At 43.9% G+C, this 13,112-nt stretch overlaps 1 protein-coding gene and 1 long non-coding RNA gene across 10 annotated transcripts; one reads left to right on the top strand and one right to left on the bottom strand.

Moving 5' to 3' along the window:
- Positions 1–839: 839 nt before the first annotated feature.
- Positions 840–8,511, bottom strand: LOC135552568 (transcription factor RelB-like). 3 transcript variants are annotated; one of them, XM_064984270.1, is made up of 11 exons: positions 8,288–8,511; positions 7,751–7,762; positions 7,340–7,527; positions 5,349–5,681; positions 4,478–4,644; positions 4,184–4,275; positions 3,911–4,042; positions 3,633–3,737; positions 3,099–3,314; positions 2,930–3,001; positions 840–2,723 (listed from the first exon to the last, which is right to left on the bottom strand). In XM_064984270.1, the coding sequence occupies exons 1-11, from the start codon at positions 8,319–8,321 to the stop codon at positions 2,236–2,238; spliced, it is 1,839 nt and encodes a 612-aa protein (XP_064840342.1). In that variant the 5' UTR covers positions 8,322–8,511; the 3' UTR covers positions 840–2,235. The 3 variants fall into 3 exon arrangements, with proteins under 3 accessions (XP_064840342.1, XP_064840341.1, XP_064840343.1); XM_064984269.1 differs by lacking the exons at positions 7,751–7,762; positions 8,288–8,511 and having other exon boundaries at positions 7,340–7,724; XM_064984271.1 differs by lacking the exons at positions 7,340–7,527; positions 7,751–7,762; positions 8,288–8,511 and adding an exon at positions 6,180–6,468.
- Positions 8,512–8,565: 54 nt separating this feature from the next.
- Positions 8,566–11,188, top strand: LOC135552570 (uncharacterized). 7 transcript variants are annotated; one of them, XR_010457478.1, is made up of 4 exons: positions 8,574–9,464; positions 9,665–10,495; positions 10,612–10,678; positions 10,858–11,188. It is a non-coding gene; the product is annotated as an uncharacterized LOC135552570 (long non-coding RNA). The 7 variants fall into 7 exon arrangements; XR_010457479.1 differs by having other exon boundaries at positions 8,566–8,870; positions 9,293–9,464; positions 9,665–11,188; XR_010457480.1 differs by having other exon boundaries at positions 8,567–8,870; positions 9,308–9,464; positions 9,665–11,188.
- The last annotated feature ends 1,924 nt before the right edge of the window (positions 11,189–13,112 follow it).

Below are 13,112 nucleotides of genomic sequence, written 5' to 3'. Positions count from 1 at the left end.
GGGTTGCGTTCAGTAGGCATAAAAAAAAGGAGCAAACCGCCTAAACTTCTCTCCTGTAAAAACATTTGAAGACGTTGTTACTGTTTGTGCCTAATAAACAGGACCTGGGTGAAAGCTTGAACTGCTGCCGAGATTGGGATTTTACAGTGGCCTTAGAACTTCCCATAATGGTCCTCTGACTCAGCAAAAAACTGAACACGGGGGATTAAACTATGGCGGTTTAATAAATACATCCAAATAGAAATGCTTCAAAATAAACGAGAACAAGTTTCAGCGGTACAACACAAGCTGTATGGGAGAATGAGTCATTGTTGACTCAGTGAAGCGCCTCATCAAAGCGCTTCCCAAGAAACTGATGAGCTAACATAAGAGCATTTCTGCTTTTTCATTGGGTAAAACACCCAGTTACATACAATTCAAATAATATATTTCTGTTTTTTACAATTGTCAAGTCACAACAGTCAAGTCAGGTCCCATGTACACGAATGGGCAGGTTGTGTGGGTGAGGTTAGGGGAAGTCACGTTGTTTTTGGAGTAAATGTGAGTGAGGCATTAGGAATGTGAGGGGGATGGACTCTGACCGGGCAAGAAAAGCTGGCAGCTAAAAATAGGATTGCATTAAAAGCAGCCGAGCCTGAACACAACAACGGACCCAGGAGGGGACACACTCGTTCTCCCACAGCCGTTGTGTCTTTCATTCAGTCCCCTCTCTTTTTCACTCTCCTTTCAGATATTGGACAGTTTGCTTTTTACATTTAGTAAAAACCTACCATGTCAATTATATTAAATATGAAATAGCCTATACAACCAACAACAAAACACATTTGAAGTGACCAGAGTTTAAGATGAATACTTGCAATCATTTTATTTTTGAAATACTAATGACAACAATCAAAACGCTAGTGTGAAGGGAGGAGTCTGGCATACAGTATACAAAGAAGCTGCGGATCTGTTAAGAATCTGAACATACACTGAACATGTTTAACTGAATAGGACTTACAGCAACACGACAGAGGTAGACACTAGGAAGAACAGCGCATTGGACTATGGTTGTTTCTACTGTACATGAATATTGGTTATTACAATGAACAGAGTCAACAGGTGAGCCAGAGGTTAAAACTGATGTCAACGTTCAAAAAACGACAGATAACAGACAATGACTGACTATACAATAACGAATATATCACATATGGAGAGTGAAAAATAAACAGCCTTTGATAGATGGTCCCTTTTACTTAACAATTTCTCCACAGAGGGGTCGTTTTCAGGTTGTCTTGCACCGACAGTTAAATGCTTAGGGCTCGATTCAATCTGTCGTGCTGAAAATCCTCGCTACAGCACAATATACATTTAAAGGCAATGATGGCACATTCGCAGAGACTGCATTCATGGTAAACGGTGCATATGTCGGCTCAATTGGAAATTACCTTTCATGTTCAATCACACTATAGCGCTGAACATCCGCGATATGGATTGAATCGAGCCCTTAGTTATGCTTTTCTTTAGTTGAATCCTCAATTCAGGGATTTCCTGCAGGTCCTTGTCGAAGTCTGCCTCAACAACAATATATACACAGACGGAGCCTGACAAGGAAAACTGACAAGGCAGACAAGAGTTGAGTTTAAGTGTCCATTTTGTATTTGGTCAGAGTACTGGATGGTCCCCTAATCACCACAGGTAGTATTGACAATGGGGAGGTAGGAACCATTTTTAACATCCATGGCTAGCCTATTGGAAGGGCAACTCGCCTCCACCAGTATCACTCTGGTCCCCCCGGAGGCGCTAAAGCTACATGCTAAAGCTACATGTCATCTGTGAGTGCTGTGCTGATCATGGCTATTAGCCTTAGGCTAACGTTAGCAGCATGGTGAAGGCAACACATTACACTCAAAGGCTTGGGTCTGGACAGACTTTTTGAAATGTATTCTTTTAGGGTCTGGTAGTGGTCGTGTGTGGGAAGGAGAGACAGGGGTCTGGATTATAGCCTCGTCCAGCAAGGCCTTTGGGGGAAAGGGGTAACCACACCATTAGGGTACAAGGTGCCTCAGCTACTACTATTACCAGTGTGCGTCCAAACTCTCATACTGTACTATGTTTGGGTGAGAGGACTGTCACAGGGTACAGAGTTAGGTCCCTCCACACCCTAAACTTCTAGTTTGAGGAGCAACACAACAACAACAAAAAATTAACGTTCAGGGGTTACCACATTCAGTCTTAAGGGGGTATGTTTTGCTCTCATAGGTCCCCCTCTGTCTTCACCTGGACCAAATCACACCCCTTGTTATCACACTGACCCTGAGGGGCAGAGCCGGGGAGTGACAGTGGGAAGGGCTGCATCAGAGAGGCCTGATTCTCGTTGACTAGCTGGTTGAACTGCTGGTCGTTATAGTAGCCCAAGTCCTGCCCAGACTCACACTGGTTGGGGTTAAAGTTCATGTCCATGCCACCTGGGACAAAGAGGGAGTTGACCCCCTGGCCAAAGCCAAGGAGGGCAGGGTCATGGAAAAGAGGCTCCAGAAGTAGAGAGAGAACACTGATGTCCTCTGGGCTTATGCACTCGTTCAAGAAGCTGTCCTCCTGGGTGTCACTGTAGTGAATCTCCCCCATGGTGGAGGCCCCAGACTGGGTAGGAGGATGCAACTCCTCTGGGACCAGCCAGTTATCTGCTGGGGTGAAGGTGAATGGCTCGAGTGGCTGTGATTCTGCTGCAGCCACATTCTGAGCTGTGGGCGGTAGAAAGGACTTGTGTTAGAACACCTTACTGACACTCAGCTATGCAGTCATTTGTTTTTGTGAGGCTGCTGTGTAAGCAGCCTTCATTGTTCTCTCTTTCACTTTCCTTTCTACTTTCTGTCCTGAAATAGGTCGCAGAAATTGAAGCTGGAAAGAGAGAGAGAGAGAGAGAGAGAGAGCCAAGGCCAATCCTCACCTGCCACACAGGATCTCTCTGTGAAGCTGATGTCCGTCTTTATCTTTCTCTTCCGCTTCACTTCATAGGGATCTGAACACGGCATCAAAACAGAAAAGAAGAAGAAAAATAAATCACAATATAACACAGCATTTATGATATCATATATAACATCATAAGTTGTATCAACCTGTGTTGTTGGGCTGGTAGGTAAACGTGACGGGGTCACTGTCCATGTGGTCAGAGAGACGGCGCAGGAAGACTTTTACTTCCACTTCCTCCCCCACGTCCTGTTCCCGGTAGGACGGGGTCTTGAACACGATAGCGATCTGCCGGTGGACGTCCGTCTGGGCAAACTCCGCCTTGGCCTCCCAAGACCCCCTCTTGAAGATGATCTCTATGTCGTCTGAGCGGGCAACACGCATGCACGCACACACGCACACACGCACGCACGCACACACACGCGCACACACGCACGCGCGCACACCCACACACACACACACACACACACACACACACACACACACACACACACACACACACACACACACACACACACACACACCAACCAATCAGCTTGTATCGTTCTCCAAGCTGTTTGACTTCAACAGTGTATTTCCTGAGATGTGTCATCACACGTCATGTGTCACTTCCATTTAGTTGTTTTAACAGGAGTTTACTTCCCCATTGCATATTACAACTTGGGAGTCTGGCTACATCTCACCTTTCTGGACTTTGTCGCAGAGCATGTAGATCTCAGTCTTGCCGGTGCATGGCCCTTTAACAATGTTCAGACGGTTGATCTTCAACTCAGATGTGGTGGTCGCCTCTGTGAACACGCACACATACGCACACTGAACACCTGCAGGATCGTTCAGGAAGTACATTTACATAGCTGTGGTCTTACAGTGCTGTGTCGCATCACGTTAGAGGACTATGTAAAGGCAGTCATGTGTAGGTGGTTGTGTCAGTGTCAGGAGGATGTTTGGGAGGGGATCTTACTCTTGTCATAGACGGGGTTGGACACTATGGGGTTCAGAAAGTCCCTCTTTCCATCCACCCACTCCAGCTCACACTGGAAACACAGCCGCACCACGTTCATGTCCATGTCCTCGATGCTTTTAGAGTGGCCCGCTGGGAGGACAGAGGAGAGGATATTACCCTACTGCTAATGACAATACAACTTTATTGTACAATAATATTGGTTGTGTGTAATTGGATACATTCTGCGTGTGCTTGCGATGTGCTTAATGTGCGTGTCAGGGCTCTACTCACTTTTAAAGGGGTCGATCTTCTGATTCCGTCTCTTCTCTAGAGAGGCATCCAGCTCCTTCCGCCTTACACACTGGATGCCCAGGTTAGCGAAACTGCAAGGTGCACACAAAACATGGTTGGTTACCAACCATTAAAAACAGACATGTTTACACTAACCCAGTGCACTTTCCTAGCAAAGCACCCCAAAAACGGTGAAGGAGGAATGAGAAAGGAGGAGGATATGGGCCTCTGGTGGACAAAGGGAGAAACTTAAGAAAAGAGAGTGATGAATAGAGGAGAGAAAGAGAGGGGTACCTGTGACGTGGGTTGCTGTGGGGGTTAAAGCAGACGACACAGATTCCGGTACCATCCGCACAGTCTTTACCCACAAGGCAGTGGGGGTGTGGGCGGTACGGGTAGTCTTTGGTCACCAGGGAAACAGTGACCATCACTTTTTTTATGTTCTGAATGGGACCCTGGAGCTGAAAGAGGGAGGAGAAAGGGGGAAGAGTGTGAAGAAGAGAAAGAAATTGGGAGAGGGACAAAGAAAGAGGAGGAGAGAGATACTGTATGCATCAATCAAAGCGAGATATGCATCAATCAAACCGTCTTTCTTCCTCCGACACAAGTGAGAGCATGATTAAAACTGAGTAAATGTAAGGTGAACAACCAAAACGGATTCAGTGCCTCTCCCTTTCAAATGTCAAGCGTCAAACTTCGCACTTGTCTGATAGTGTTAATCTTAGAGAGCTGCGGTCTGAATTGTAGTATGTGGGTGGGGATCAACATTGTTTAAATCAGACAAAGATGTGGATTTGTGGGGTACTTTCTATTTCAGTTACAATCAATTCCTCTCCCTCTGCCCCTGATCCTTACACTTGAAAGGCTCTACGTGTTGAGGGCAGCCAAAGGGGGGAATTCTGGGATAGATGGTACATTCCGTTAACCCTTCCACTTCCCACACAGACATACACATCCAGTGCAGGTTAGGGATGACATTGGGAACACAATTTGCAGTAAACAAATATAAGGACTAGGTTCTATTCTAATGAGACGTTATAGCAAGGTTCTGACTGAGTGGTCACGAAGATGTAACTTATCACAAGAGTAAGGGTGTTAACTGCAACTGCTAAATTGTTGTTGTAAATTAAAATACAGCCAAATACAATATGGATCTATTGGGTACCTCTATAGCAGGCAGGGTCTTGTTGGAGTCCCCACTGGAGGCCCCTAAGATGCTCCCGGCCGAGCGGCCCTCACACTCATAGCGGAACCTCATGCCTCTCTCCTTGGGCTGCTCCACCACAGCCAGGGTGGGCCTCTCCAGGATCTGCTCCAGCAGATCAGTGTCTGCCTGGGCCTGTCGAGAGGGACCCGCTGGCCCCCTGGAAGTCCCTGAACCAGAGGATCCCCGTCCTCGTCGGTTTGAGCCCGAATGAGAGACCCCACGAGTGGGGTGAGGTGCTGCCATATCTCTGGTGGTAGAGGGGTGCTGGGGCTGAGGGAAGAAGCAGGGTGCCTGCGGAGAGACATAATTTAAAGACAATGGCCATGTTTAAAAATTCATGTAAAGAAACACAGCCCGACAACAAACAGTTAACTTTGTATCCAAAACATCATCATGACGGTAGTGAGAATAAAACGGTTGAGGGCGTTTTCAAAGATAACCTGCATTGTTATCGTTTATCTACATACTCCCTCTCAGTACACCACTTTCTATGTCCTCATTTGACACATTCTGTTGCCATGCCCCCCTCTCAACCGTTAAACTAGAGAGCATCTCTTCCGTTTTTGGTAAACCCCTCTATACTTCCGTCCTCTCAGGCGACGGAAGTTTTTCATCCTTCATGCCTCCCTCTCTCTTGCTCTCTCTCGGTCTGCCCATTTCTCCTGGTTTCTCTTATACGTCAAAGTGGTATACTTATATCAGTAAAAAAAATGGCCTGTGTTCATTATTGACAGAAGCAATCTCTCTCACACACACTTTGCCCTTAACTCTCCAAGTTCAACCACATACCTTCTAATTAACAGCCGTTTCAAGAATCCCTAGAGACCAGCAACAGGAAAAGCGATTCGCCAAAAACAAACCGGAACAAAGAAAAACAAGCTGACCGACTTAAGGGATCGCCTTAAACTCTTTGTTATTACAAGCCGTCCTACAACTCAAGTCTGTCTAAACAAACCACCAGAAGTGGATAAGGCTGTATGAACAAAAAGAGGTGTGTGTGAGATCAATGTGCTCCACTTCAAAGTAGCGTCTACAGGCGGTTTGTGTGTGTGTGTGTAAGAGTGATATTATGGGCATGCCTTAAAGCCTCTACACAAAAGCAGCTTGGATCGAGCCAATCGAGCCAGGAGCAGCATGCTCAGGAAACAGGAAGTTGACATAATCTACAGCAGATCGACCAATTAGAAAAGCAGAAAAGCCTCAGAATGTGAACTTCCACCCTGAAAGGGTTGGCCCCCGGAAGGAAGGGAACTCAAAAACGAAAGTTGGAATCAGATGACACTCTTTCTCTCCTTTTCTGCCGCCTCCCCCACGAGAGGAAACAACATGCAGACGGGGGTGTGTCAACTCAGCTAACAGTCTATTCCAAGGCACCACTTTGACGCACAGACACACACAGACCACAATTGTCTCACTGTGAGTTCCAGGCTATTTGAGAACAGCAACCCAAGGCATAACAACAAGGTGCTCAAGGACGCCTTAGACTTCAAGCACCAGTGAATCGAGGCACCATGCTATGTGCCGTTGTGCACATTCCTTATCCATGGAAACTGTCAGTAGTTGAGTTTCACTTAGCCCCGAGGTGTGTCTGTCTGCCTTGGAAAAAGTGATAGCACACATCCCTGATAAGACTATACTTCAGATCAACCCATTAGCTGTTTTCTTGACTTTATCTCCCAGCTATTACAACAAACTGAGATACCAAACATTAACAGTGTGAACTGATGCGTAAAGAGTACCTGATGCGTAAAGAGTACCATAAAGAGTACCTGAGAGGCTGCAGAAACAAATCAAATCACTAACTAACCACTACAAGTCGACCTCTCGGTTTTACCTATTGAACTCTATGAATCAATGGCCTAACAAAAACGACAATTTATTGTACATATTTTCTTTCAAGAGTGGCTGAATATATTTTTGCATTAGACCCCGAAAGGCTTGGTACTCACCCTGGAGGTCGTGCCCCTTGGCACCAGTACTGGGGGCGTTGAGGAGGGTGTCTGCCTGGGCATGACCCTGTGGTTCTGGGCCTGGAGGTCAGAGTCTACAGGGGGATGAGGAGGTCCAGGGAGGCAGAAACCAGACTGGACATGACAGGGAAACCCCCGGTCTGCAGAGATCACCTCCTGAATGATGTCTAAAAAGTAGAGGGAGTGGGATGAGGAGCCTGCAAAGGGAGCTGGTGTGAAGGCCATCTGAGTGTGATCTATGTCTATATGTGTGCAGTATCAGCTAGATTAAACCCTGAGCATGATGCATAGGCCAAAGAGGCCCTATGTATGTAGACTATAGGCCTACTAGATATTAAAAAATATATAATGTATTTAAAACTGTACATTAATAATAAATAGCCTACTCACCCAAGTCGAGTGCTGGTGTACAAAGCAGGAGAAGAAAAGTGAGTTAACTCATGAATAATTACTTTGTGACAATGTTATACTATAGGTGTAACAGGCCAGACTAACTACATGTATGACAATGACTGTAATAGTATAACAGGTAAGTATATGTATTACAATGTAATAGTATATGTTTAACAGGTAGCCTAAAACTAGTGCCCAAGACTAGTGTAATATCTCAGAAGTGGGTGTTGGCCCCTATACTCAACTGTCAGTCACGCTTGGGAAGACAGAATGACAACACAAACTGCCAATTGAATAGCATGGCAGTGTGCCGTTAAAACTGTAGGTTCACTTGTCTGGGCCCCTGCAGTCAGTCCCCTTTTTGACACAGACCCATGACAATGCGTTTCCTTTACACTATTCTGTATATCTGTATAAAATATGTATGGAAATTATACTACTGTCCATGCCAATGTGAATGTCGTGGGACAACACACATCAGACACTGTAGATGCATAACTCCGATTTAGTTTACGTAAAAGAAAAGTCACTTACTTGAAGTGCCATTTTGAACACTCATGTTTCTCATGGCACGTTACGATGTTTGTCCTGGAGGTGGAAAGCTTGTTCGAGTAGTTTAAAAGACCCAGACACAAACACAATTCTGTCCTATTTCCCCAGACCGATCATTGCGTGGCAACGGTAGGCTACAGCGATCAAACAATCGCTCTCCGATATGCTTCAATTGGCCTTTCGTTTTTAAGAAACATACGACGTCTGGGTGGAAATCCCCTTACATCACCATTTGGGGAAACCCCCCAGCGGCAGTGTTGTGCTGGCTGTAGCCATGTAGAAACGTCAAATACCATGTACAAACGTCAAATAACGGCTCATTCCATCACCTATATTTAGCAAACTACTGTAGCACAAAAGCCGCCAGTGCAATGTCCCGAGTGGGATTATTGTTTTTATCTAATACATTTGCAAACATTTCTAAAAACCTGTTTTAAGCTTTGACATATGGCTGCTATTAAATGGGTAGATAGTTCAATAGTAATATCCTCTAAAACGCTACGGTGACAAACAAACTCTGCTGCCCTGTTTCCAATCGTCCACATGGCTGGGAGAACCTATTCAAGTAAGTAAGTACATACATTTCGAAAATAACTCTGTATTATTAGCTAATTTGCTACAGTGCAGGCTAACTCAAATGAGCTAGCTAGTCGGTTAGCTACCTAGCCATCTTCACATACTGTATAGATAGCTCGCTAAGTGAATTAAATATCACCATCTACCTAACGTCATATTAGCTAGCTATCTTGATGTATTTATCGCTGTAAAAAAACAAACTCAAAATGCATTCGTAGGTAGCTAGCTAACAGCCATGGAAGACGGTGAAAGGATAGCAGCCCCAACTGTCAGTGAAAGTAACGTTAGGCTATTCTGAATAGGATATGTACTTTTGTGTAGTTCCTGTCCCAAGAAGTGAGGATGGATATAATAGCAACATAATATTCAGTGTGGTGTAATTTGACTACAATGAAGTTTGTTTCTTGTGAGGTTTTCTGTCCTCAGATAAAGAGAGCTATGAAAGCCTGTCTACATATGACGAGGTCCCAAATGAAGAGCAGTGGTTCTCAGTCCCGGGGACTCAAAGCGGTGCACATTTTTGTTTTTGCCTTAGCACTGCACAGCTGATTCAAATGACCAACTCATCATCAAGCTTCAAATGGTATTCATGTATTCGTTTGTGATGCTATCCTTGATATGATCCTGTTATTGTTATATGCTACACATGCATATATGTGTGCCCATGCATCTTTCAATCCAATGTTATCATGATTTGTTATCAGGGATATTATACTTTAGTAATCCACAATGACCTGGTGATGTAAAAGTCTAATAATGACATTATCTTCCATATTCCTACAGATACCTTGTAACTGGATATTCCTTCAAAACGATTGCCTACAGTTAATGTGTAGGGCACAGCAAGGTTGGGTGACTAGGGCCATCTGGGACTGCCTGCGGGAGGAATTCAGGTGTGTGAAGGAGCAATTCAGGTGTGTGAAGGCTACCTGTGTCCTGCATAACTTCATGAGGATAGACACAAGGACCAGGAGGGGATCTGCAGCTCCCCGCCGTGTGCCAGAGGAAAAGTCTGCTGCTCTGCAGGATGTTTAAGGATGGGGTCCAACAATGCAGCAAGAGAGGCAATCTGTGTGCAGGAGATCTTCACCTCCTACTTCTTTCGAAGAGGGTGCTGTTCCCTGGCAACACCATAGACAACACTATGCACAACCAAAGGCTCTTTTAAGAGCCATTCACATTGAAATAAGAGTATTCTTCCATTTACTTAGCTATGTCAACTGCAGTTATTCAATTCCCAGTTTCTCTCCCTTTGATTTCTACTTCTCAGGTGAGGGTGCTGTTTAGGTAAGGGTGTGATGTTTGTACAAAAACAAAACAGGCTATTTTAAATCACCTATATTGAAAAAATGTAGAACAATTAGACACCCTATAACCCACACATACACACTCATGTATCAATCTGATTGATGGATTGTGTTGTGCAGTAAGCAATCTCAGGTGTATAACTGTGGCTCCTTCCACCTTCAAAGAATAGGCAAGAGTGCCAACTATAGAGAATAATAAGACACTTAATTATTTCTATAACTACGCTATATTGTTTGTTATTGTGTTTCCGTTCATGTGTTTCAGCATAAAGTACTCTGCAGCCACTTAGTGTGGTGTGGACACTAGGTGAGGCCACACACAGATTCCTGTTGAAGACTGTCACTTTAACTACCTTATTTCCTCAATAAATAGTCTCTCTCCATCACTTCATCCCTCTCTCCTCTTCTCCCTAAATCCTATAGGTTATATCAGCTGTGTCGGTGAACCCCTCCCACATCTGAACTGGCTACATAGAAGGCACTTGGTCAGGTCAACAAGAAGTATTATTAAAGAGATGTTTTACATTGAAATACAGATAGAGATGTAGTTGTCCCAGAGTTAATGATCCAAGGTCAGTTTAGCATTTAACCTGATGATTATGATGAACTAACAATGTTAGTATAAAAAATAAAAACAAGGCTTAAACATGCTATCTCTCTCATCTGCAGATATGTTTTGATGTGAGAGAGGATGCCAACTTCCAGTCCCATCATCGCCACCTCATCCGCTCTTAAGATAACCTTCGGGCCGACTAGAGACACTTGTGCAATTGTGATGAACTGAGAGAATATTTGGGTAGCAATGATTCATTAAACTAACCTCTTTCCCTTTGTATTTTACACCTCTCACCACCTCTTTCTTCCTCTGTTTTATAATGTACAACAGATGTACATTGAAGTACAGATTGAACTTGCATGTATAATATTACAAATATATTTATGCATGCACTTGGATAATGAACTTCTTTCAATAAAGTGTCACATTCTCTACGGGTTGAAATTAAATCTCTCATTTGATGAAATACTACACCTATCCTGTGTTCATCAGATCAATGCAGATGAAGGGCATTAGATATTGAGATGAACCGGTTTTAGAGTATTTACATGATGCATAGGAAGTGTAGTGTACTGTTTCATAAATTATATTTCTGTATGAATTATATATGAATTACAAATCAGCATTTAATTAGTTAAATCCTGTTTCTAGTCTATTAGTTACAATGTGTAAACATTGATGCCCCAGGACCAAGATTGGTAAACACTGTTGAAGTGTATAATTGTAATACATACATGCAGACACAGTGTCATTCAAAGACTGGAATTTGATACTCCTGTTATTGGATATGACTGAAAAATGATCTCAAAGACATTCATACCTGAACTGCACCTTTATTTGCCAAGATAGAGTACATGATCAGAATTAGAATCATAAAACACGGGACGAGATGTTAAAAACTGTCCATTGTGCCAATAGATGGAATGCACTCGCATGAGATTTGCCGTGATGTTGACAGAGTGGCATGGGAGGTTTATTTCTTAGACTGGGTTAAGATGTCAATTTTGGGACACATCCTCAGTAGTGTGCCTTCGAATCAGTGGGTGTTTCGGCCTTTAATCACTAAACACCCTCATCAAAGGTGGCCAGCTAAAGGTTGATCAAGCTTTAGCTTGTGTCCCATGCCCAATTAAGATGTCCCACGGGACTATGCAAGGCAGGGGCGTCCTCTTCCCTGAGCCAGCCCTACAGCTGACCGCATACCTCATATGCCCTCCTCAAGTTGGAGGGATCTGAATTGGGTTCTCAGGTGGGGGGTCATGAAGTTATAGCCCAGCAAGGGTCCTTCCGTTTGATCCAGATCCACTGGCTGCCTCTTTCAGCTGCTTGAGAAACTGCTCTGACGGTCTGCCGCAGAGGCTGTCCATGGATTCCAAGTTCTTTCAGCAACCTGATGGTTAAATGTACAGGCTAAAATGTGGGGATCTCATGCTTGGCAATAACTACATGTATATACGACTTGCATCCAAAATATATTATATTCTACTCAATCCATAGGCTTCAATAATGTCATTTAGAGTGTTTTGAAGTTGATACAACTGGCTATGATAGCTGAGGATCATAGCTAGGTTCTGAACTAATATGTACAGTGCCTTGCGAAAGTATTCGGCCCCCTTGAACTTTGCGACCTTTTGCCACATTTCAGGCTTCAAACTTAAAGATATAAAACTGTATTTTTTTGTGAAGAATCAACAACAAGTGGGACACAATCATGAAGTGGAACGACATTTATTGGATATTTCAAACTTTTTTAACAAATCAAAAACTGAAAAATTGGGCGTGCAAAATTATTCAGCCCCTTTACTTTCAGTGCAGCAAACTCTCTCCAGAAGTTCAGTGAGGATCTCTGAATGATCCAATGTTGACCTAAATGACTAATGATGATAAATACAATCCACCTGTGTGTAATCAAGTCTCCGTATAAATGCACCTGCACTGTGATAGTCTCAGAGGTCCGTTAAATGCGCAGAGAGCATCATGAAGAACAAGGAACACACCAGGCAGGTCCGAGATACTGCTGTGAAGAAGTTTAAAGCCGGATTTGGATACAAAAAGATTTCCCAAGCTTTAAACATCCCAAGGAGCACTGTGCAAGCAATAATATTGAAATGGAAGGAGTATCAGACCACTGCAAATCTACCAAGACCTGGCCGTCCCTCTAAACTTTCAGCTCATACAAGGAGAAGACTGATCAGAGATGCAGCCAAGAGGCCCATGATCACTCTGGATGAACTGCAGAGATCTACAGCTGAGGTGGGAGACTCTGTCCATAGGACAACAATCAGTCGTATATTGCACAAATCTGGCCTTTATGGAAGAGTGGCAAGAAGAAAGCCATTTCTTAAAGATATCCATAAAAAGTGTTGTT

This window comes from Oncorhynchus masou, chromosome 13 (assembly GCF_036934945.1).
Source record: "Oncorhynchus masou masou isolate Uvic2021 chromosome 13, UVic_Omas_1.1, whole genome shotgun sequence".
NCBI classification, from domain to species: Eukaryota; Metazoa; Chordata; class Actinopteri; order Salmoniformes; family Salmonidae; genus Oncorhynchus; species Oncorhynchus masou.
This window is presented reverse-complemented; position numbering and strand designations above follow the sequence as displayed.

Excerpts from the sequence above, each read along its gene's own strand:
- LOC135552568 (XM_064984269.1), bottom strand. The coding sequence starts at position 7,585 with ATGGCCTTCACACCAGCTCCCTTTGCAGGCTCCTCATCCCACTCCCTC. Across the intron at positions 5,682-7,339 it reads CAAGGGGCACGACCTCCAGG|GCACCCTGCTTCTTCCCTCA; the intron begins GTGAGTACCAAG and ends GTCTCTCCGCAG. Across the intron at positions 4,645-5,348 it reads AGACCCTGCCTGCTATAGAG|CTCCAGGGTCCCATTCAGAA; the intron begins GTACCCAATAGA and ends TCCCTCTTTCAG.